At 37.5% G+C, this 21,970-nt stretch overlaps 1 protein-coding gene across 2 annotated transcripts; it reads right to left on the bottom strand.

Annotated features, from left to right (window-relative positions):
• Nucleotides 1-7,669: 7,669 nt before the first annotated feature.
• On the bottom strand, nucleotides 7,670-21,553 carry SPIC (Spi-C transcription factor). Of its 2 annotated transcripts, none has more exons than XM_070789613.1 (6): nucleotides 21,435-21,553; nucleotides 19,488-19,513; nucleotides 18,840-18,933; nucleotides 17,035-17,147; nucleotides 15,416-15,524; nucleotides 7,670-9,276 (listed from the first exon to the last, which is right to left on the bottom strand). In XM_070789613.1, the coding sequence occupies exons 2-6, from the start codon at nucleotides 19,488-19,490 to the stop codon at nucleotides 8,849-8,851; spliced, it is 747 nt and encodes a 248-aa protein (XP_070645714.1). In that variant the 5' UTR covers nucleotides 19,491-19,513; nucleotides 21,435-21,553; the 3' UTR covers nucleotides 7,670-8,848. The 2 variants fall into 2 exon arrangements, with proteins under 2 accessions (XP_070645714.1, XP_070645715.1); XM_070789614.1 differs by having other exon boundaries at nucleotides 15,416-15,473.
• Between the last annotated feature and the right edge of the window lie 417 nt (nucleotides 21,554-21,970).

Raw genomic sequence — 21,970 nt, 5'->3', positions numbered from 1 at the left:
GCAGACCGAATCTGGGTTCATCCCTGGGTTGTGAACATTCTCTGGAGAAGGGAATGGCAACCACTCTAGTATTCTTGTCTAAGAAATCCCATGGACAGAGGAGACTGGCAGGCAATGTCCATGGGGTTGCAAAGAGTTGGACATGACTGAGCAACTAACACACACACACATACACACACACGATATTAAGTTATATTTGGGGCTACTTTTAGGTGGGGTGAATATAGGTAGGTCATTTAGTCCTCAGGACAGCCTTGAGAGAAATATCTACATTATAACGACAAATAAGTTGAGTGTCTAAAATTTTAATTCACTGCCCAAGACTGAAGATTCAAACATAGTCTTTTCTAAGCTTGGTATACATTCACATATGTTTTAAAAAGGCTTAGTACCCCTATATTTTATTATTTTATTATGTGAATAATATTTTCTATGCCATGAGCCTCATTATAACACTTTCGCCTAGTTAATTTATTTGTGATTTCCTTTCTTCTGCAATATCCTCTCCACAATCCCCCTTATCAAAAGTCATATGGCAGTCCAAGAAATAATTTAAAAAGTTCTCTCATTTACTGCAACCATAATGAGTCTCCTTGTACTCCACAGAGTCAAATGATCTGGTTAAGTTATTTAGTATGGAGGTAATAAGATAGCAAAAATATTTTTATGGGTTGGAATGACATATTCCTTCTGCCACTCAGGGGACATGATAGGATATTCTTACTCTACAAAAATGTTTTTACATCATCATGATATCATGTGGTCCCTACATATAATTACTTCTAAAAATATCCATTTAGAATGTTGGGTTGTTTTTGCCTCTGAAAAAAATTGCATAGGGAAACCTAGGGAAAATGCTAATTTCTTGTGACCAAATGGCATAGAACTGATAGTTTCCTTTGTATTTGAAAGTGCCTTACATATTTTAAAGTATGGCAATATAATTATTCCTTTTAGATAGCCTAAGGATTACTAATGTCTCTTATGTTGATTATCTAACCTTGTATTAGATTAGGCTGATTTCCTAGTGATTTTAAGAAAAGTGCCATACCAAATTAATTAGTCATGTCATTGTGAAGAAAACCTCAAAATAAGCTTACCCAACATGGCAATAAGTAAAATAGTGTAATAGGTAGTTAAAAATAGATAAAGTTTATCCATCCATCTGCTTCCCAAAAAGTCTATAAAGCAGCAGACAATGAATACACTTAAAGGTATATTTGATAAATAAAGATAAAACAAATATATACAAGAAGGGTAATTAAATCAGAAGTCATGAATGAGAGTGTTTAAATAGATGGATAAAAAAATTAATGGGGTTGCTTATTACTGAATGTCTAGGAGGTGATGTTTCAAATTTCCTAACCATCAGAGAAAAAAAAAGAGGACGTGAACTTCCCTTGCAGTCCAGTGGTTGGAACTGCTAGGTTCCAACACAGGGGGTGCAGGTTCAATCTGTGGTTGGGGACTAAGATCCCACAGGCAGGGTGGCACTGTCAAAAGAAAGGAGGATTAAATGTAATCAGTATTTCTCAAATCTTCCCCCCAAAGTTCAAAGAGAATGATTACTAGGGTATGTAAACTGAAATAATCCACCAGAAGTGAAAAATCACTTTATGATTTAGCATATGAATTCAGGGAAACATTGTATTCTAACACTAATACATTGAAATTTATTTTAACAAAAAATAATTTTTTTATCATTTCTACCTGTGAGTTTAAATTTATTTCCAGAATAAAGTAGCACATTAATCCTATAGCTTAATACCAAATTCCAACAACATGGTACATTTTCTATTATTCCTGGGAAGTAACAAATTACAAAACTCTCATGACCTGATTTGTTTTCTAAAATCACACAACAGAATTTTTAAAGTGAAATCTTAAGATGTAAGTATAACATATGTACAGGGATTTACTTTAGAAGATAGTAGAAAAAATATGTTATAAAGACTGGAGCCCAGTCTTGTATGAGCTGAGTCCCTGCCTGAATTAAGGTGATCTGCTACCAATCTATCTTCTAATCAAAATTAAGAGAAATCCTTCTGGGGGAAATAATATCATCCAGAATCCCTATAATTTTTCACATTCAATGCCTGAAATTCAAATGCAAAGAAAAACAAGAGCTTGACTTTAGTCTCCCTTTTCTTGGTTTCTTAAATTCTCTGTTCTCTGAAAATGCAGTTTTACACCTGAAGCTTGGCACCATATGATTTAGACTCCACCATATCTGTTGCTTACAATATTCTAAAATAATACCAGTTGCCACCAAGGACAATGAATTTCTGCAAAAGAGAATTTATTGATTAGGGATCCTCTCTGTGAGCTCTTGTTACTCAACTCAGTTCTAGAGTGAGGAGAAACACTACATTCGATTTTAAATGACCAGATATTCAGAGAAATGGAACCAACAGGAAAAGTAGACTATAGAAACAGACCCAGAAACGATTCAATGGAGGCACAGTAACTACCTTAGCCAAGAAGAGAAAACTTCAAAAACCACAAAGAAGAAACATAAGAACAAAGTTGATTTGCCTCTGCCTGAGAAGTCCAAAATTTGGAGGCACCAGTTATCAGGGAAAGCAGAGAGCAACACAGAATTGAAAACAGAGTGATTAGTTGAAAGTCTTTAAAAAGAGAAATTGCATCCCAGGTCCTTCATCCAGAAAAGTAATTTTATCTAATAGGAGATCACAGATTTATGATGTGGAGAAATTGGATTAGAATGGCTCCAACTTAGGTTGGAAAGTAGAGTTAAGTGTGAAGATGAAAATACTAATATTAAGGGAATATCTGCTTACTGAATGGTGGGCTCTCCAGGCCCTTATTCAACCTGTTCTGAAAACCCCAGGAATCGGGAGTATGCCTTTTCTGTCTCCGTAAGAATATTCTTCTCAGGTAGATTCTTTTGTAGGTGATGATATTTGGGACCCCCAGAGAAATAGCCAGCTCCCATCCAAACCACCTTGAAGTCCATAGCCAGTAACTTCTACCCAAAAGTGATTTTTAGTGCCTTACACATTAGTGGAGAGACAAGAATCACCATTTATTGGAAGAAAGTCACAAACATAAAACAGAAGAAAAAGCAAATAGGAAAAACAAAGCAGGATTGGGGATGGTGCTTGGGAAGAAAGGAGATTATATTAGAAATGGAGAAAAACTGAAAGCTACATATATATGTTTAATACCTCAGAAGAACAATTTTTTTTAACCTTGAATGCTCTACCAAGTCAAACTAAAAATCACATATGAGGAAAGGGAATTCTCTGGCAGGTTAGGACATCATGATTTCATTGCTGAGAGCATTGGGTCAATCCTTGGTGTGGAAACTAAAATCATGCAAGTCACAAGGCAAGGACAAAAAAAAAAAGATAAAATGAAGATATTTTTACACCTGTAGGGATTAAAAATGTTAACTTGCTATGAAGTTATAAAACTGAGCGTCCTAAGTAATTTGATTTAGTTTATGGCTTGTGTTGGGTCCTCTCCCTCCTCCAGAGGCAAAAACTGAGACAAGAATGTGAATGTTAGTAGTTTGAGAGGTGGTTCCAGAAAACACCATTAGGGGAATAGGGAAGTTTAAGAACACGTCTCAGCATTATTCCAACTAAGAGGTGAAGAAGCAGAGGTAAGTATTGAACAACCCGCAGCCTTCACTGGTTGAGAGCTGGTCTTACAGCACCAGTGAACCTTGAGCACTTTCAATATACTCCTCACATCCTCAGAGCCAGCTCTGGCAACCAGAAAATGCTCTTGAGAAAAGAATATCAGTTATCTTTTATACTTGTAACTGGCCAATTATGTTATTTTGAGCTCTTCAAACAATCGCAGTGAAACTAAATCACAAAACTAGAACATTTTAAGAATTTCCTGAACAAAGGAAAACAGATATGAGTGAAGCCTCCTAGACTGTAAAAGCTATAAATTATAGGCTTTAATTTCTTAGATCAGCTTCAGTTATAGAAATATGTCACAATTTTACTTGATATCCAGAGAACTTAAATAACATGCTGAAATTACTTCTCAGAAAGATAAGGAAAAGTTGTTTAGAAAATGTTTAAATTCCTATGACCACAGAAGCACTAAGAACAAAGAGTATTTTTGGAGATTAGCCAGGTAGGGCAAAGGTCTTTAAAATCAAACTATACATGCTCTGATCCTTGTTATTGTAGTTTAAAACTCTAATGAACATTTGTCATTCTTTTGGCTGCCCACTTTCTGAACCCCTTTCTATGTTTGGGGAATTCTTGACCTAATGAGTCTCGATAGGATGAGAAACAGTCTCCCGGTATAAGGATTGAAAGTTCCAGATAATCACTTTTCTAGCTTTCTTTGCAGCCACACATGAACACATGACCAAGCTTCCGCCAATCGGAAGTTTCCATCACAGATTTCAAATACAGATCTAGTGATGTACAGAAGCAGGGAGGGCAGACAACCAGCTCTGAATGCAGCAGTAGGTGCAGCAAGATAGTTGCTGGGGGCAGGAGTGATCTATGCCAGCTCTGTTCAGTGACATGCAAGAGGACCTAAGCTAGGCCTCTAGTGGCAGTGATGTCCTCATTTGGCCAGATCTTTGGTGTAGTCTGGGGCTTTTTATCTGGCTGCTTGTTCTCCAGCCTTCTCATAAATTTTGTAAGCAATCTAATGCAGTTGTGTTTATCCACTCAGTTGTTTCTAACTCTTTGCGATACTTTGGACTGTAGCCCGCCAGGCTCCTCAGTCCATGGGATTTTTCAGGCAAGAATACTGGAGCAGGTTGCCATTTCCTCCTTCAGGGGATCTTCCCATCCCAGGGATCCAACACATGTCTCTGCACTGCAGGCGGATTCTTTACCACTGAGCCATCAGGGAAGCCCCAAGCAATCTAATACCTTTCAATAAATCCTAGTGTATACTCAATGAGTCCAAGTTGACCTTAGTTAGCGACAATCAAGGAAGTTTACTGCTTCAAAATTCAGTACCAGAAAGAAGGGTATTGTCAATAGCAAATATTAAACCAGTTTGAGTCAAGGTTTTTTGTTATTTGAAGCCCAGGGCATCCCAACTGATCTCCCTGATTTTACTGAGTTAATTAGAAGAAACAAAGTGTTCCAAAAGCTATCAGTCTGACTCAGGACTTCCATGGTGGTCCAGAGGCTGAGGTTCCATGCTCCCAATGCAAGGGGCCTGGGTTTAATCCCCGGTCCAGGAGCTATATCCCACATGCCACAACCAAGTTCTCATGCTACAACTAAAGATCCCAAGGGCCCAAACTAAGACCTAGCACACCCAGAGAAATCGTTTTTAAAAAAAGGTTTTTTAAAAAAAAAAAAAGTTTTAATAGTTTTTAAAAAGTTTTAAAAAGAAAAGTTTACGACTCTGAAACTCGTAAATGTGATCTTTCATCACATGACTTTTTATAATTGTTTATGTAAAATTATAAATTAACAAACTGAATTTCCTATAATGACCATTTCATGATCTGGGTGAACAAATAATACTTTACGTAACTATGAAAATAGTTCACCCAGATCATGAAGTGGTCATTATAGGAAATTCGGTTTGTTAACAGTTTGTTAATAAGTGGTACATGAACTCTCTGGCCTTTCATTGGTTAATCCATCACTACACATCCTGAATGGGTTTGCTTATCAAAGAGAATCTTCACTAGCACCTGAATCTTCACTACAGCCCCCGACAATAAAACTTCTTCTGACAGCTGATCCAAACACTGCACAAAGTTTTGCTTTTACACAATTTGCATATATCTTATTTTGAACCATATCTATTTCTTCGGTGCCAATGATGAACTCATCAGATCACCATTCAAATATTCATGGGCCCTCCATACTGGGATTTCTGATCATGTGACCCACTACTGAAAACACCGGGACACTCTGGATTCTTTTTTCACTTTCAGCTCTTTGCTAGATGAGTCCATGGCCTGGGTAAGTCAGGGCTAATCTTGACAACTCTTGAGGTGGAACATTTCAAACATTCATGGGGTACCTCGCTGTTCTTGCCTGACAAAGAACACACACGCCCTTTTTGTGTTGCAGTCCTCTTTCTTTTATGTTCCCTCTGCCCTTAAAATCCATCCACATCTAAATTAGAAAGGCAGACTGAGTGTAAATACTGAGTCCTACCTTGACGTTAGCACTGATTGAAACTTTCTCAGTCTGTCCTGGCTGCTCTACTGCTAATGCTGCTGCTAAGTCGCTTCAGTCGTGTCCGACTCTGTGCGACCCGAGACTGCAGCCCACTAAGGCTCCCCCGTCCCTGGGATTCTCCAGGAAAGAACACTGGAGTGGATTGACATTTCCTTCTCCAATGCATGAAAGTGGAAAGTGAAAGTGAAGTCGCTCAGTCATGTCCGACTCTTAGCAACCCCACGGACTGCAGCCTACCAGGCTCCTCCGTCAATGGGATTTTCCAGGCAAGAGTACTGGAGTGGGTGACATTGCCTCTAACAGAATACTATAAACTGGGTGGCTTATGAACAACAGGACTTTATTTCTCACAGCTCAGGAAGCTGGGAAGTCCAATCAAGGTGCTGGCAGATTTAGTGCCTACTGAGGCCTTGCCTCCTGGTTCACCCTACTATCCTCTCAGGGTGGAAGCAGAAAGGGAACTCTCCGTCATCTCTTTGATGAGGGCACTAAACCCATTCATTAGAGATTTCCTTCATGACCTAATCACCTCTCCAAAACCCTACCCCTAAAGACTATAACATTGGGGATTATGTTTCAACATGAATTTTGGGAAGACACAAAATTGTCTATAACAAACCTAGACTACATGTGGGTATGGCCAATATTGAGTTAGTCTCCATTTAGTCACCTGGAATCTACCATGTTCCTTCCCTGAGGAAGAAAGGGCACCGGGAGGGCACAAAGGAAAAGGGGAAACTGGGAATGCCAGACACAGTGCAGAGAACCAACCACTATATGGTCACAGCAATGTTGCAGATCTAACACAGCAAGCTCCCAGGAGCTCTTGACCTGCTGGCCAGGGCTTTTTGGCCCAGACTGAAGATGGCCCATTTAATCTAGGACATTCTCTTACTTCATGGTAATACAGATGGCTTTCCAAGTGGCAGGAGTGGTAAAGAACCTGGGAAAATCCCCTGGAGGAGGGCATGGCAACCCACCCCAGTATTCTTGCCTGGAGAATCTCACGGACAGAGGAGCCTAGCAGGCTACAGTCCATAGGGTCACAAAGAGTCGGACACAACTGAAGTGACTTAAAAAACCTGCCAAGCAGCAAGTAAGAAAAAGAGTTTACTTTGGGAGTTTCTTATGGGACAGCTTCCATGCAAGACTGCCCACATCCTGGCTCCGCTCCTGGGTTTATTATTTGCAAGCCTCAATCTTTTATTAAAGCCTTCCCCTGACCCTCCGGCTTCAACTGTTTCAGCCTCCTTTAGCTGGGCTAGTTCAAGGAAAGATCATGATCCAGGGTTGGGCTCAAGAACTAATGGTGCAAGAGCACCTCCCTGTGGTTGAGTGTCAGGAGAGCAAGAAACTTTAGCTCCTGGATCTACCCAAAGCAAGAGAGAAAAGCAAGGAAATGATTGTGATTAAGTGTAAGCTTTGGAGTTTGTAGGTGACATTTTCCTTAGACCATTTCTTTAGTGCCGAAGGATTACAGACCATGAGGTCCGAGGTGCAGAGGATAGCCACTGAAGTTTTTATTTTTAAAATCTTTATTTATTTTATAGAAATATAGTCGATTTACAATATTATATTAGTTTCAGATGTACTACATAGTGATTCAATATTTTTCTAGGTTACACTCTATTCAAAGCTATTATAAAATGTTGGCTACATTCCCTGTGCTGTACATTACATTCTTGTATCTTTTTTGTTTTATATTTAGTAGTCTGTACCTCTTAATCCTCTATGCCTATCTTGCTCCCCTCCCCCCAGCCCTCCCCCTACTGGTAACTAGTTTGTTCTCTATATCTTTAAGTCTGTTTCTAGTTCATTATTTTCATTTGTTTCAATTTTTAGATTCTACATATAAATGGTAACATATAGTATTTGTCTTTCTCTGTCTGACTTATTGCAGTAAGCTTAATATCCTCTAGGTCCATCCATATTGCAAATGGCAAGATTTCACTTTTTTGGCAAAGTAATATTCTATGTGCGTGTGTGTGTGTGTATACCACATCTCCTTTATTCACCTGTTGGCTAGAAGGTTGCTTCCATATCTTGGCTATTGTAAATAATGTCATTATGGGAGTTCCCTGGTAGTCTAGTGGTTAGGATTTGGCATTGTCACTGCAAAGGCCTGGTTGGGAAACTGATATCTGACAAGCCACACAGTGCAGCCAAAAAAAAAATTTTTGTTTCTTTTTGAATTAGTGTTTTCATTTTCTTTGGATATATACCCAGGAGTGGAATTGCTGGATCATATAGTAGTTCTAGTTTTAGCCACTGAAAATTTTAAAGCCCTGAATATAATTTAGCAGGAACACTATCACAGGCAATCAGTTTTTGTTCTGTTGCTAAAGCTATTGGATATATGCTAAAGTGATTTTTTTTTTTTTGGTCTGAGTGACAAGAAAATAATGTTTAATCAATATGCAAATCAAACGGTCTCCACTGGCATTATTAATCTAAAAAGAAATAATTGCATAGTTACTAGTAAGAGGAAGGACATTTAGTCTATACTTTCAAATGGGACAATCATTCTAAAGAGCTGTTCACTGGCAAAATTTCTCCCCAAGTTAGTATAGATTATATGCTATGTCATAAAAGGTAACAATCATGAAGTGTTTTTTTTCAGTATTTGCTTTTAGAGAAAAATCCTAAAACTTGTAGAGACTTCTGATGTCAGAAAATTATGAAATGTAAGAGTATATTTAGCAATCAGGGTGACTTAGCTCATGGTAATTGGCATATGTATAATTATAATTTGCATTCCAGTTATTTAGACTGAGATATCCTTGATCAGGTTGAACATACTGTGAATAGAAGATCTCTTTTTCCAAGAAATAAGGTGCAGACAGTCTTTGGAGAATGGCCTCACTGAACTGGTAAGTTAGCTTTCTCCGGATTTTGATGATTTCCCCAGTTCTTCCATAATTCCTCAGTGCTCTGGCCATTTTCTGATAAGTCATGGTCTTCCGGTTGCCTTTTCTTTTTCCCCAGAGTTGGGCAAGTTTTTCTTTGTTTTTTGATACAAACTGAAAGATGCCTTTGGTTTGATCTATCCACTGAATACAAGATGCCATCTCTGGATTACATAGGGATTCATGAAGGTATTCAAACAGTCGGAGCTTCTTCCTGCCTAAAACAGAGGAAAACAACATCATGCTTCACCATGGCTCTACACAGAGCACCTTCTCAGGAAGGATTTGTTGAGTGAATACAGAATTGAAAGTTCCATTGGGATTGGTTTCCCTCCTATTCACCCTCTTAGAATGTATTTATGGTATCATTTTATGGGACTTGGCCTATTGCAGTTTCAAATGAAACTTTCTTGTTGGGGAAGTTGTCCAAAATGTTGTAGTCTTTCATTGGAAAAGGGAAGCATGGAGCCTCTTTACCCTAGTCTCTCATCTGTCATGTGGTCTTTCTTTACAGTTAAATCTTGACTTCTAGTTTTATGTTAAACTATCTACAGAACAAGACTGAGCAAAATGTACTACAAAGTTTAGTGGTTCTAAAGAGAAGTTTCAGGACTTCCTCAGTGGTCTGGTGGTTAAGAATCTGCCTTTCAATGCAGGGGATGTGGGTTCGATCCCTGGTCAGGGAACTAAGATCCCACATGCCACAGAGCAACTAACACCCGACACAGACAAATAGTTGTTTTGTTTAAAGGAGAAGTCTCAAAAGACCTTTCCAAAAGGGAACTCATTTGAAGCAGCTTTATTCAAGTAAGTTAAGACAAATAAGCTAAAGAAGGTGAATGCATTTTGTAAAATGTAAAACAATGTGCAAATTCAAGTGAAATCAGTAATGCTGCTGCTACTGCTGCTAAGTCACTTCAGTTGTGTCCGACTCTGTGTGATCCCATAGACGACAGCCCACCAGGCTCCACCGTCCCTGGGATTCTCCAGGCAAAAACACTGGAGTGGGTTGCCATTTCCTTCTCCAATGCATGAAAGTGAAAAGTGAAAGTGAAGTCGCTCAGTTGTGTCCGACTCTTAGCGACCCCATGGACTGCAGCCTACCAGGCTCCTCTGTCCATGGGATTTTCCAGGCAAGAGTACCAGAGTGGGGTGCCATTGCCTTCTCCTGAAATCAGTAATAGACTTATGTAAAAATGCTAACTCTGGCTCTGCATAATTACTTGAAAAAAAAATAGAAAAAAAGCAAAGTTGAAATCCCAAAATATCTTCATGACATTCTGACATTATTAATGAGAAATGACAGAGAGCATGGTGATGTTTTTCATTGCTGTGAAATAAAATGATACTGCCAGAGCTTTTAATCTCTTTTGGAACACAGCCCTTTATATTTCAGAGTAACTAGAAAGGAAACTTTGAGAAGATTTGCTGTGATTTTTGCTTGTTTGGTCGATTGGAGAACAGAGGTGCCAAGCCGTTTTATGACTTCTGAATTGGCCTGTAAACATCATGGTCCACCAGATCTGTCAGTAGCTAAAAGTTCCACGGCCAAATTCCATTTTCCCCTTGAGAAAGTCAAACAGTGGATTCCCAAACTGCTTTAAACAGTCTCTGGGGTGTAAGACTCATACATCGGTCATTATTCATCCAAAAGCCTCAAAGATTATCTTTTGTGTTATATTATCTTGAGTTTATGAATTGAGAAATGAAAGGGACTTACCAAAAAACACATTATGAATTAAAGTCACAGACTTAAACAAGCTCTCTGGCTCTCATCCAATGGTCAAATCAATTATAATGGATCCTCATCTTTTAAAGTTTGTTTTCGATTTTGAAAAAAAAGATGTTTGAACTTTTGTGTTTTGAAAATAAAGGTATATGATAAAAAATTCAAACAGAAGCACAAGCTGAAAGTAAAAACTCCAATCTAGTCTGCATATCTTTAGAAAACAATTTATTTTTTGCATATATAATCATATGCATATTGGAGAAGGGCATGGCAACACACTCCAGGATTCTTGCCTGAAAACTCCCATGGACAGAAGAACCTGCCAGGCTACAGTCTATGGGGTTGCAAAGAGTCAGACACAGCCAAGCAACTAATACTTTATCCTTTAAAAGTGAAAATTGGTATAGTATTTTGTACTTTTTCCAGTGTCTAATATATCTTAAATAAATCATTGAACCATATAGAGACTAGCTATAGATAGAGGAAATACTAAAGTGTTGACAACAGTTAGTTCTGGGGGATAGCATGGGAAGAAAGAACATTTTTTCACTCATTCTTCACGTACTTCTGAATCATCTGAAATTTTCATGAGCATTATTACTCTTGAATTATGGAATTACAAAGGATTAAAACCCAAACCAAAATGGTATTCAGAGATCATTCTGCTTCAATATTTAAAGTATGCTCTTTTGCATTTTAATAATTATATATGTTCTATTTGTGTGTGTGTGTGTTAGTTGCTTAGTCATGTCTGACTTTTTTGCAACCCCATAGGCTTCAGCCCCACCAGGCCCCTCTGTCCATGGGATTCTCCACTGGACACTGGAGTGGGTTGCCATTTCCTTCTCCAAAAGGAACTATAGAAAGAAAGAAAGTGAAGTCGCTGTCTCCTAATAATGAATTCTTGAAGTATTTTGAAATTTCATTGTTTCAAATGTATCATGACTTCAGGTGGATGACAACTCTAAAAACAAAAATAGTAAATTATATTTCCCCTAATTGCAAAGATCCACAGCCCAAAACATCAGTGAAAAGATATAGGCATCATACTCTGGACTTAGTTGGTTTGTTAAAAAAAAAAGAATAGGAGACAGAGGTAGAAGCATTATTGTCCTAATATTAAATTACTGCCATTATTCAATACTTAGTAGTAATGTTCAGTAGATTTACTTTACTTATGTGATATTATACATTATTCCTTTCTGGATTAGAGTATTACTGCATAGTTAGATTTTATAATTCTAGGATACAGTATACTGTTTTATAGGAACAAAACTGCTACTGCTGCTACTAAGTCACTTCAGTCGTGTCCGACTCTGTGTGACCCCATAGACGACAACCCACCAGGCTCCCACGTCCCTGGGATTCTCCAGGCAAGAACACTGGAGTGGGTTGCCATTTCCTTCTCCAATGCATGAAAGTGAAAAGTCAAAGTGAAGTCGCTCAGTTGTGTCTGACCCTCAGCGACCCCATGGACTGCAGCCTACCAGGCTCCTCCGTCCATGGGATTTTCCAGGCAGGAATACTGGAGTGGGGTGCCATTGCCTTCTCCATAGGAACAAAACTAGTTATCCCAAAAAATATTCATTTAAAGTAATTTTAAGTATGAACATGTAAAAGAATAAAATTAGAACATTTTCTCACAGATTTATAAAAATAAACTCAAAATGGACTAAAGACTTAAATGTAAGACCAGAAACCAAATGTAAGACCAGAAACCATTAAACTCCTAGAAGAAAACATAGGAAGAATGCTCTTTGACAAAAAGTGTAGCAATATTTTTTTTTTATCTATCTCCTAAGGCAAAGAAAACAAGAACAAAAATAAACAAATGAGACCTAATTAAACTCAAATGCTTTTGCACAGCAAAGGAAACCATCAACAAAACAAAAAGATAATCTACGGAATGGGAGAAAATATTTGCAAATGATATGAATAAATGGTTAATATCCAAAACATGTAAATAGCTCAAGCAACTCCATATCAAAAAATAAACAATCCCATTAAGAAAATGGGCAGAAGACCTGAATAGACATTTTTCCAAAGACATACAAATGGCCCCAACAGGCACATAAAAATCTTCTAATACCCAACATTGATACTGATTAGAGAATCAGAATCACAATGAATATCATCGCACCCTATCAGAATGGCTATCAACAAAAAGACAAATGGGACTCCCCTGGTGGTTCAGAGGCTAAGACTCTGACTGACATAGAGGCTAAGACTCTGCGCTCCCAATGCAGAGGGCCCAGGTTTCGATCCCTCGTCAGGGAACTAGACCCCACATGCTGCAGCTAGGACCTGGCACAGCCAAAGAAGTAAACAATAAATTTTAAAAAGACCACAAATAACAAGTGTTGGCAAGAATATAGAGAAGAAAGAGCACTTATGCACCGTTGGTGGGAATGCAAACTGGTAGAGCCATGTGAAACACAGTGTGGAGATTCTTCAAAAAGCTTAAAAAAGAACTACCAGTGACTTCCCTGGCGGTCCAGTGGTTAAGACTCTGTGCTTCCAATGCAGGGGGCTCAGGTTCCATCCCTTGTTGGGGAACTAAGATCCCACATGCCATATGGAGTGGCCAAAAGAAAAAAAAGAACCACCATATGACCCAGCAACCTCACTCCTGGGTGTATATCCAAAGAAAATGAAAGCACTAATTTGAAGATACATGCACCCCAATGTTCATAGCAGCATTATTTATAATAGCCAAGATATGGATGTAACGTAAGTGTGAATAAACAGATGAATGGATAAAGAAGATGTATATATACATACATTTGAATATAACTCATCCATAAAAAAATAAAATAAAATTTTGCCATTTGCAACAAAGTAGATGGACCTAGAGGGTATTATGATAAAATGAAAAGTCAGACAAAGAAAGACAAATACTGTATGTTATCACTTATATGTGGAATCTAAAAAAACCTAAAAAGTTTAAAAATTAACAAATATAGCCAAACAGAAACAGACTCACAGATATAGAGAATAAACTAGTGGTTACCAGTGGGCAGAGGGAAGGAGGGAGGAGCAAGATTAGGATAGAGAATCAAGAGGTGCAAACTACTATGTATAAAATAAGTTACAAGGATATATTATGCAGTACAAGGAATATGGCCAATATTTTATAATAATTTTAAATGGAGTATAATCTATAAAAATTTTGAATCAGTATGTTGTAAACCTGAAACTAATATAATATTATAAATCAACTACACCTCAATAAAAAATATAAATTTAAAAAACAAAATAATGTTAGCTATGATATCATTTTTTAAATTGCAGTATAAAGTTGTGACGCATCTTACATGTCTTTGTATTTAGTAGGTGTGTACTATCACAAACAACATTGCAAGGAACATCCTAATACATATTTACATACACATATGTACCTAAGGTATTTGAGGAAATAGCCATAGTACTAGACTATAAGCATAGTGATTTATATGGGTTTTCTAACTTAATTTTTACAGCAGTCTTACAATGTGTGTACAATTATTATTTGCTTTTCTTTATTTTTTGAATATGAATACTGTGGTACAGAAGGTTAAATGATTTGGCCAGGCTCACATAATTAACCCAGAGTTCACATTCAACCACTGAGTCATAGAGTCACTAAGAGTCTAAAGATACGAACATTTAAAATTTTGGGAGATATTGCTAAATTGCTTTACAAAACTGTACCAGTTTATACCCCCTTTAATAATGCATGTGAAAAACAAAAATAATGCACGTGAGTGTGTGTGGCCCACATCTTGGCCAACACAAGTTATTATCTTGCTTTAACACTTTTTTCTTACCTGTTAGATGAGATCGCCTTCAATTTATGAAATCAGGATTTCAAATTTATGAAATAAAGTTATTATTATGGAACTTTTTTTCTGTGGAAAACTTAATAGAGAAGATGATTTCTGTCCCTAGGGCTTCACAGTTGGAATAAGATTGCTAAGACAATTCATGGAAAACCTCCCCCTTCTATACCTAAAATTTATATACCTTATTTTTTTTTTTAATTGAAGTATAGAAGATGTACAATATAAGTTATAGGTGTACAATATAATGATTAACAATTTTTAAAGGTCATATGCCAATTAAAGCTATTATAAAATATTGGCTTTATTCTCTGTGTTGTAGAATGTAACCTTGTATCTTACTTTATACATAATAACCTCTTAATTACCTACCTTTATATATCCCATCCCCCTGCTGGTAACCAGTAACCTGTTCTCCATATTTTACATCCTATTTTTTTTTTTTTTTTTTTAGGCTCCACTGGATGACATGTGGGATCTTAGTGACTTGTTCAGGGATCAAACCCATGAGCCCTGCATCAAGAGTACAGTCTTAAGAACTGAACCACCAGGGAAATCCCCTTACACCCTATACTTAAACACAGATTTATTTGAGGGACTGACGCTTCACACCTTCACAACATCTCTATGAAGCAAAAGGAAAGCTCATTCAAAATAAACAGCTTGGAGTCTTTTGTCTGTCAGAGTTGTTATTCTCAGTTGTGAGAAAAAAACATTTTGCAAGTCATTTCCAAACTCAGATATGAAATCCCCTAAAAGCTGCTTTGATAAAGACTTGGTTCTTTTGCAAGGAGTGATGTATCCACATACCTTTTCCTCCCTTTTGCTGGAGAAGAGCAGGTTGTACCAGCTGGTTTTCGGGGATGTTCTGCAGAGATTGATGAATATTTCCTTCAAAATAGAGGTCCGTAGCACTGTTCTATATAAATAATGTATCAAGATGTTAAATGGGACTTTCTGTGCGGCCACCAATTGGTGGCCAAAGTCAAAATCTGAGGGCAAAAAGAATGTTCAACAGCTCTCAAATTTGGAAAAGCGCTACCTTCAGTGGCTGTCTCCCAGGGCAGAGCCAGCATCAAACCCATATACAGAGAGTGCCAAGGGACAGAGGTTACCGAGGAATTCTGAGTATCCTCAGAATTGAGAGGAATTCTGAATTCTCCCTTCTCTCTCATAAAGGAGAGTAGGTTACTTTCCTCCTTTCCCCTAAAAATGACCAGTAAGAAAGATTCAAAAGAATCACTAGTAGAAATGGAAGTGCCAGCAATAAGGGAAGACAAGCTTCCATTCCAGAACTGGATGCCCATCTAGACAAGATGAGACAAGGAGAGACAGATGGCAGTTGCAGGAGGGCAGAGCCAAGAGAGGAGGCAGGAGGAAACCACCTGAGCTTCTACCATTACATATGGCAAAAAGACAGGGCAGAAGGGGCTAGACTTGAGCCATCCCCATACAGCAGGCAACGAGTTCCCAACCACAAGGGGCTGTGCAGTGCACACTGTGGGTAGAATCTGAAGAGGAAGTAGGGTTGCCCTAGCAACTGAAAATATTAGGCATCCTCTAATTTACCTGGTAACCCTAAGCAGAGGTGAGAGAGGTTAAAGTAAAACCAAAACTCCCTCTTAAAAGAAATGTCTTGTTGGAGAGACCCTGACAGTACAATTTACAGGGACAGAAAAAGGATATTTGACATAGCATGGTTGAAAGTAATGACTGAAAAAAAACGAAGACTACTTTATATTTATACTCTGTTTCAGAGTATTAAGACTGTTTGATAAAATGGATACATCAAGAAAACAATGCCGAGAATTCCATGGCAGTCAAGTGGTTAGAACTCCACACTTCCATAGCAGGGGGCATGGATTCAGTCCCTGGTTGGGGAATAAGATCCCACATGCCATGACGTGGCCAAAAAAATAAATAAAAATAATTTAAAAAAAAAGAAAACAATGCAAAAAAAATACATGGAAGGAGAGATGGTAGAGACACTTCCATTTGCAGAAGGTGCTAAAATAGAAATGAATTGGTCCAATATACATAGCTAGCTCTGAGCTTGGGACGGGAAACAAAGCGGGTTAATACAAGACTGTAGGTAAAGCCAGTACAGGGAATGTTTTTAGGGGAACCATAGCTTTTCTGCAGTTTTCTGGATGGACTGAGGAGAAGCATTGACATGAGAACCCTAAAATACCTCCTCTTTATAGAATCATTCAGACCTGTCTGAAGTCAGATGAAGAACAATGATAAAGGGGAGTTTCCTTCTTGACAGCATTGATGATCCCCCAACTTGCCTGCCAAATTCACGCCTCAGGTGACCCCAAGTGAGCATTTTCAGTCAGTTTCAGCTAGCATACACCAAGGGAAGGCTGGTGTAAATAGGAAATTTGCTTGTTACTGAGGGATGACAGTCTCCTGGTAAAAGTACTCACTATTACTGTTCTCCAATTATAGATGGGTTCCTCTGCAGGCTGCACACCATAGCTGTTGGAATTTCCTCTGATATGAGAACGGTGGTTGATAAAAGCCAGGTAATTTTTGTAATCTAATTTAAAAACAGAGAAAGAAACTGACAAGGTCAAATTTTATATTTATGTGTGTGAATGATGACAAATGCTTATGTGATTGATCGTGGCATTTTTATATGTGAGACACTAAATTTATTTAGGATAGAGAATAGGCAGATCTGTCTCCTAATGTAAAAGAAATAAAACCAAAAAACAAACAAATGGGGGGGCTTCCCAGATTACCTGTTCTAGTGGTAAAGAGCCCACCTGCCAATGCAGGAGTCATAAGAGATGCGGGTTCCATCCATGGGTCGGGAAGATCCCCTGAAGGAGGGCATGGCAACCTACTCCAATATTCTTGACTGGAGAATCCCATGGACAGAGGAGACTGTTGGGCTACAGTCCATAGAGTCTCAAAGAGTTGGACACAACTGAAGAGACTTAGCATGTTCACACATGAACAAATGGGATCTAATTAAACTTAAAAACTTTTGTACAGCAAAAGAAAACATTGACAAAACAAAGACAACCTACAGAATGTGAGAAAACATTTGCAAATGATGTGACTCACAATAGGTTACTTTCCAAAATATATAAAGAGCTCAATATAAAAAAAGAACAATCAAAAAATGGGCAGAAGACCTGAATTGACACTTCACCAAAGAACACATAGGGATGGCCAATAGGCACATGGAAAGATTCTCAACATTGCTAATTACTACGGAGAAGGCAGTGGCATGCCACTCCAGTACTCTTGCCTGGAAAATCCCATGGACGGAGGAGCCTGCTAATTATTAAAGAAAAGCAAATCAAAACAATGAGATATCATCTCACACAGGTCAAAGGACCATCATCAAAAAGTCTACAAACAATAAATTCTGGAGAGAATGTAGGAAAAAAGGAATCCTTGTACACTGTTAGTGGGAATGCAAATCTGTACAGCCCCTGTGAAAAACAGTATAGAGGATTCTCAAAAAAATAACTAGCGTAAGATTCAGCAATTCCACTCCTAGATATACATCTGAAGAAAATGAAAACTCTAAATTCAAAATGATACATGCGTTCCAGTGTTCACAGCAGCACTGTTTACAATAGTAAAGACAGGGAAACAACCTAAGTGCCCATCAACAGACAAATGGGTGTGGTATATACATACAATGGAACATTACTAAATCATAAACAATGAAATTCTGCAATTTGCAACAAGTATATATCTAGAGAATGTTATGCTTAGTGAAATTAGTCAGACAAAGACAAGTGCTAGATGATATCACTTATATGTGGAATCTAAAAAATAATACAAACAAAACAGAAAGATACTCTCAGACATAGAAAACAAACTTGTGGCTATGTAGAGGGACAGGGAAGGTGGGAAGGACAATTCAGTGGTATGGGATAAACACACTACAATGTATGAGAAAGATAAGCAACAAAGATATGTTGTACAGCACAGAGAATTATAGCTATTATCTTAGAATGACTTGTAATGGAGTGAATCACAATGTTGTACACCTGAAATTAATATTATAAATCAGTTATGTTTCATTAATATACAAAACCTAACAAAAATTGTTTAAGGTGGATAATCCTGTTTGATTTCTGCCTTTAGAACTGATCCCAGATGCACGGGGTAAAAAGGATCTTTTCTGTTCAGGTCATTATTCTCATGTGTGTGGTATGTGACCAACAAGCCATCTGATGTACAAACAGAAGGAGACTGACATCTTTACCTGAGGAGTACTGAAAGTCTCCAGTTGAATGCTGCCTCAGTACTTCAAAAGCATCTTCAAATGCTTGACCCAGCTTGTCTTGTTCAGCACAAGCCTATTAGAACAATGGCAGAACTCTGGAGTTAAGACATTACCAACTGAACTTAATTTTGCTGATGTAAAGGAGGGCTTCTCAACCACAGCACAACCTATTAGCAATTTTGGTTGACTGTCTCTTTTGTAGAGGGTTGTCCTGTGCATTGTTGGGTGCAAAACAGCATCCCACCAGATACCAGTGTCAATCCCACTGGTGACAACCAAAAATATCTTAAACGTAGCCAAATATGCCCTGGAGGACAACATCAAGCCTGGTTGAGATCCACTGCTCTACAATATAGTATCTAAAACCAGTGCTCATTCTATAGTATGGTATTTAATGTTTTATAAATTTTTAGCAAGGAATTAGTTATATAGCAGAAGACTGATTTAGAAAAAGGGATCGAGGAAGTATGTTTATCAAACAGAATCTGGCTCATTATTTAAAAAATGAAATGTTCTTAATTTCAAAAGCATGTCTCCAAGACCTAAAATTAAATTGTTTTGTAACCATCTCATACCCTTATTAATCTAATGAGGAAAAACAAAGAAGATTTTTAAATGTCAACTTACCATGCTTCATTAAAAAATTGACAATTCTGAAAAAAATTAATATGTAAAAAATAAAATTAGTGTTTCTATTTAATTTGCCTCTGAATTAAAAAAGACTACTTAAAATATTTTCTGCATATACCTTATATAAATCGAAAGTACCATCTGAATTTTGATGAGTACAAGTTTCCTTTCTACAAAAATTTCCTCTGAAGATTTATGTTTGCTTTTCTATCATTACAAAATGTCTTTTAAAAAATATTTCTTTATTATTTATTTGGCTGCACTGGGTCTTAGTTGCAGCATGTGGGATCTAGTTCCCTGACCAGGGGTTGAACCCGGGCCCCCTGCATTAACCACTGGATCACCAGGGAAGTCCTCCAAATTTCTTAAATGTTAAAATAGCTAAATACGTATTGCTGAATCACTTTGCTTTACACTTGAAACTAACACACTGTAAAGTAAATATACTTCAATTAGAAAAAGAGATTAAAAATATAAATAAAATAGCTAAACAGTTAACCACGCAAACCACTTAAGATATGAGAATACAGAAATAATTTGAGTATATTTAAGTATGTCAAGTATTTAAAAATTCCTGTAAGTATTAAAAAGTTCTGGAAATGAAAATCTTTTTAACCTTAGCCAGGCTGTCCATTTATAACACTCATTTTGTTTTTTAACTTTCTGGCGTCATATAGACTTCTGAAAATCTGGTGAAAGACATGCTTTTTCTCTCATAAAATGTGAATTTACCTTACAAATAAAATGTACTCTATGAAACCCACCTGTAGAGTTTCTAAGAATCCTGGTCTATAATTTTACATCTACTTTCTTATCTCTGTAAGTAAGTTTTGTTTTAAATAGTTATCATACTGACCCACATTAAATGTTTTAAAACTTTCTGTTCTATACACTACACAAAACAAACAAATCTACATAAGAAAGAGCGGGCAGTGGATCTACATTGTTTACCATTTCATTTAGCACACCAAACCACACTGTTTATACAAGTTTTTAGAATTTATCCTCCAAACACAATGAGCTTTCTCTTTAATATTTAACCTTGCATAAGATGATACAATCTAATACTATTGCTAAACATATCCATAACATATCAATATAATATGTCAAACATCAAAATTCTGTTCTGCTCTTTGAAATCACTGTCATTTAAAAGAACTCAGCCATAAGAATCCGCCTGCCAATGCAGGAGACCCAGTTTCACTCCCTGGGTTGGTCGAGAAGATCCCCTGGAAAGGAGAATGGAAACACACTCCAGCACTCTTGTCTGGAGAATTTCATGGACTGAGAAGCCTGGTGGGCTATAGTCCATGGGGTTGCAAGGAGTAGGACATGACTGTGCAACTAACATAAGAAAAACCATTTAAGAAAGGTAACTATGGGAGGTGATGAATGTGTTAACTAGTCTGATGGTGGTAATCCTTTCCCAATTTGTATGTGTGTCAAATCATCATATTGTACACCTTACACAGTGTTATATCAATTACATCTCAATAAGGTTGGAAAAAAATACAGCTTCTCAGTGTGGAAGATGTTGAAAAATTTAGCAAAAACAACAAAAAAAGAAAATCCATAAATAATTTGAACGATGATTTCTAATGGATATTACCAGTACAGGTATTTTTAAAGGCCATATCAATAACTTTCAATTAATTATGACTCATAAGCACCAAAGGAAATACCTACCTAGGTGAGTGCTGTACTTCGAATTAAATACTTATATGAAACTACTCCCTTTGACTAAAATAGCCCCCAAAACAATCATGACTCTTTAAAGTAGCAAACCCAAATGGAAGGAAAAAAGCTTGAAAACATTATCGATCATTTCAATCGATTAATATTAGTACCAGAATAGGTAGTCAACGAAAAACACTCATTAGGTCAAAAGAAGAAAATTAATAGTTATTACAAGGAATTTTGAAAAGCATAAACTAAACCGCTTACCAGGAAGACACTTCAGCCCTTTACCAAATTCTTTCATTAATATCAGAATCGTTAGGACAGAACTGTCAGGAGCTCACTGACAGAGTTGCATTAAGTAGCTGTTTTTAAGGAAGTGCTACAAAAGGGGATTTTTTTTAAAAGATACAGTGCCTTCATTATTTCTCTTTCATGATATGGCCAGTAGACACCAGGGGCTATTATTTTGAAGTGGCACAGAATATTTGTATACTATAGGCCAAAACCATTAGAACAAACCCCATGAACCCCCACCCCACCCAGCATGAGTTGTGGCCCCCGGGCCCACACAACCCGACTGGGCACCTCTGATCTGAACAACCCTTGTTCATATTTCTGTTTTTAAAAAATTATTCTTATATTTCTTCCCTGATTCTGGAGCCTGTGTTGCTTTTCTTGCCTGAACCATTAACAGCCTTCACTCTGGTCTTTCCTTTCAAATCATTTTCTTGATAAAGTCATTCAATGACTGCCCCCACCTCTACACACACACACCTCCCCCACTTAGAGATCTTAAAGGC

The sequence above is a fragment of the Bos indicus genome, chromosome 5 (genome assembly GCF_029378745.1).
Source record: "Bos indicus isolate NIAB-ARS_2022 breed Sahiwal x Tharparkar chromosome 5, NIAB-ARS_B.indTharparkar_mat_pri_1.0, whole genome shotgun sequence".
In the NCBI taxonomy this organism is placed as follows: Eukaryota; Metazoa; Chordata; class Mammalia; order Artiodactyla; family Bovidae; genus Bos; species Bos indicus.
The sequence above is the reverse complement of the archived record's forward strand: the minus strand, read 5'-3'. Positions and strand labels throughout refer to the sequence as shown.

Excerpts from the sequence above, each read along its gene's own strand:
- SPIC (XM_070789613.1), bottom strand. Across the intron at positions 15,525-17,034 it reads ATAATTGGAGAACAGTAATA|AACAGTGCTACGGACCTCTA; the intron begins GTGAGTACTTTT and ends TTATTTATATAG. Across the intron at positions 9,277-15,415 it reads CCAGCAAAAGGGAGGAAAAG|GCAGGAAGAAGCTCCGACTG; the intron begins GTATGTGGATAC and ends CCTCTGTTTTAG.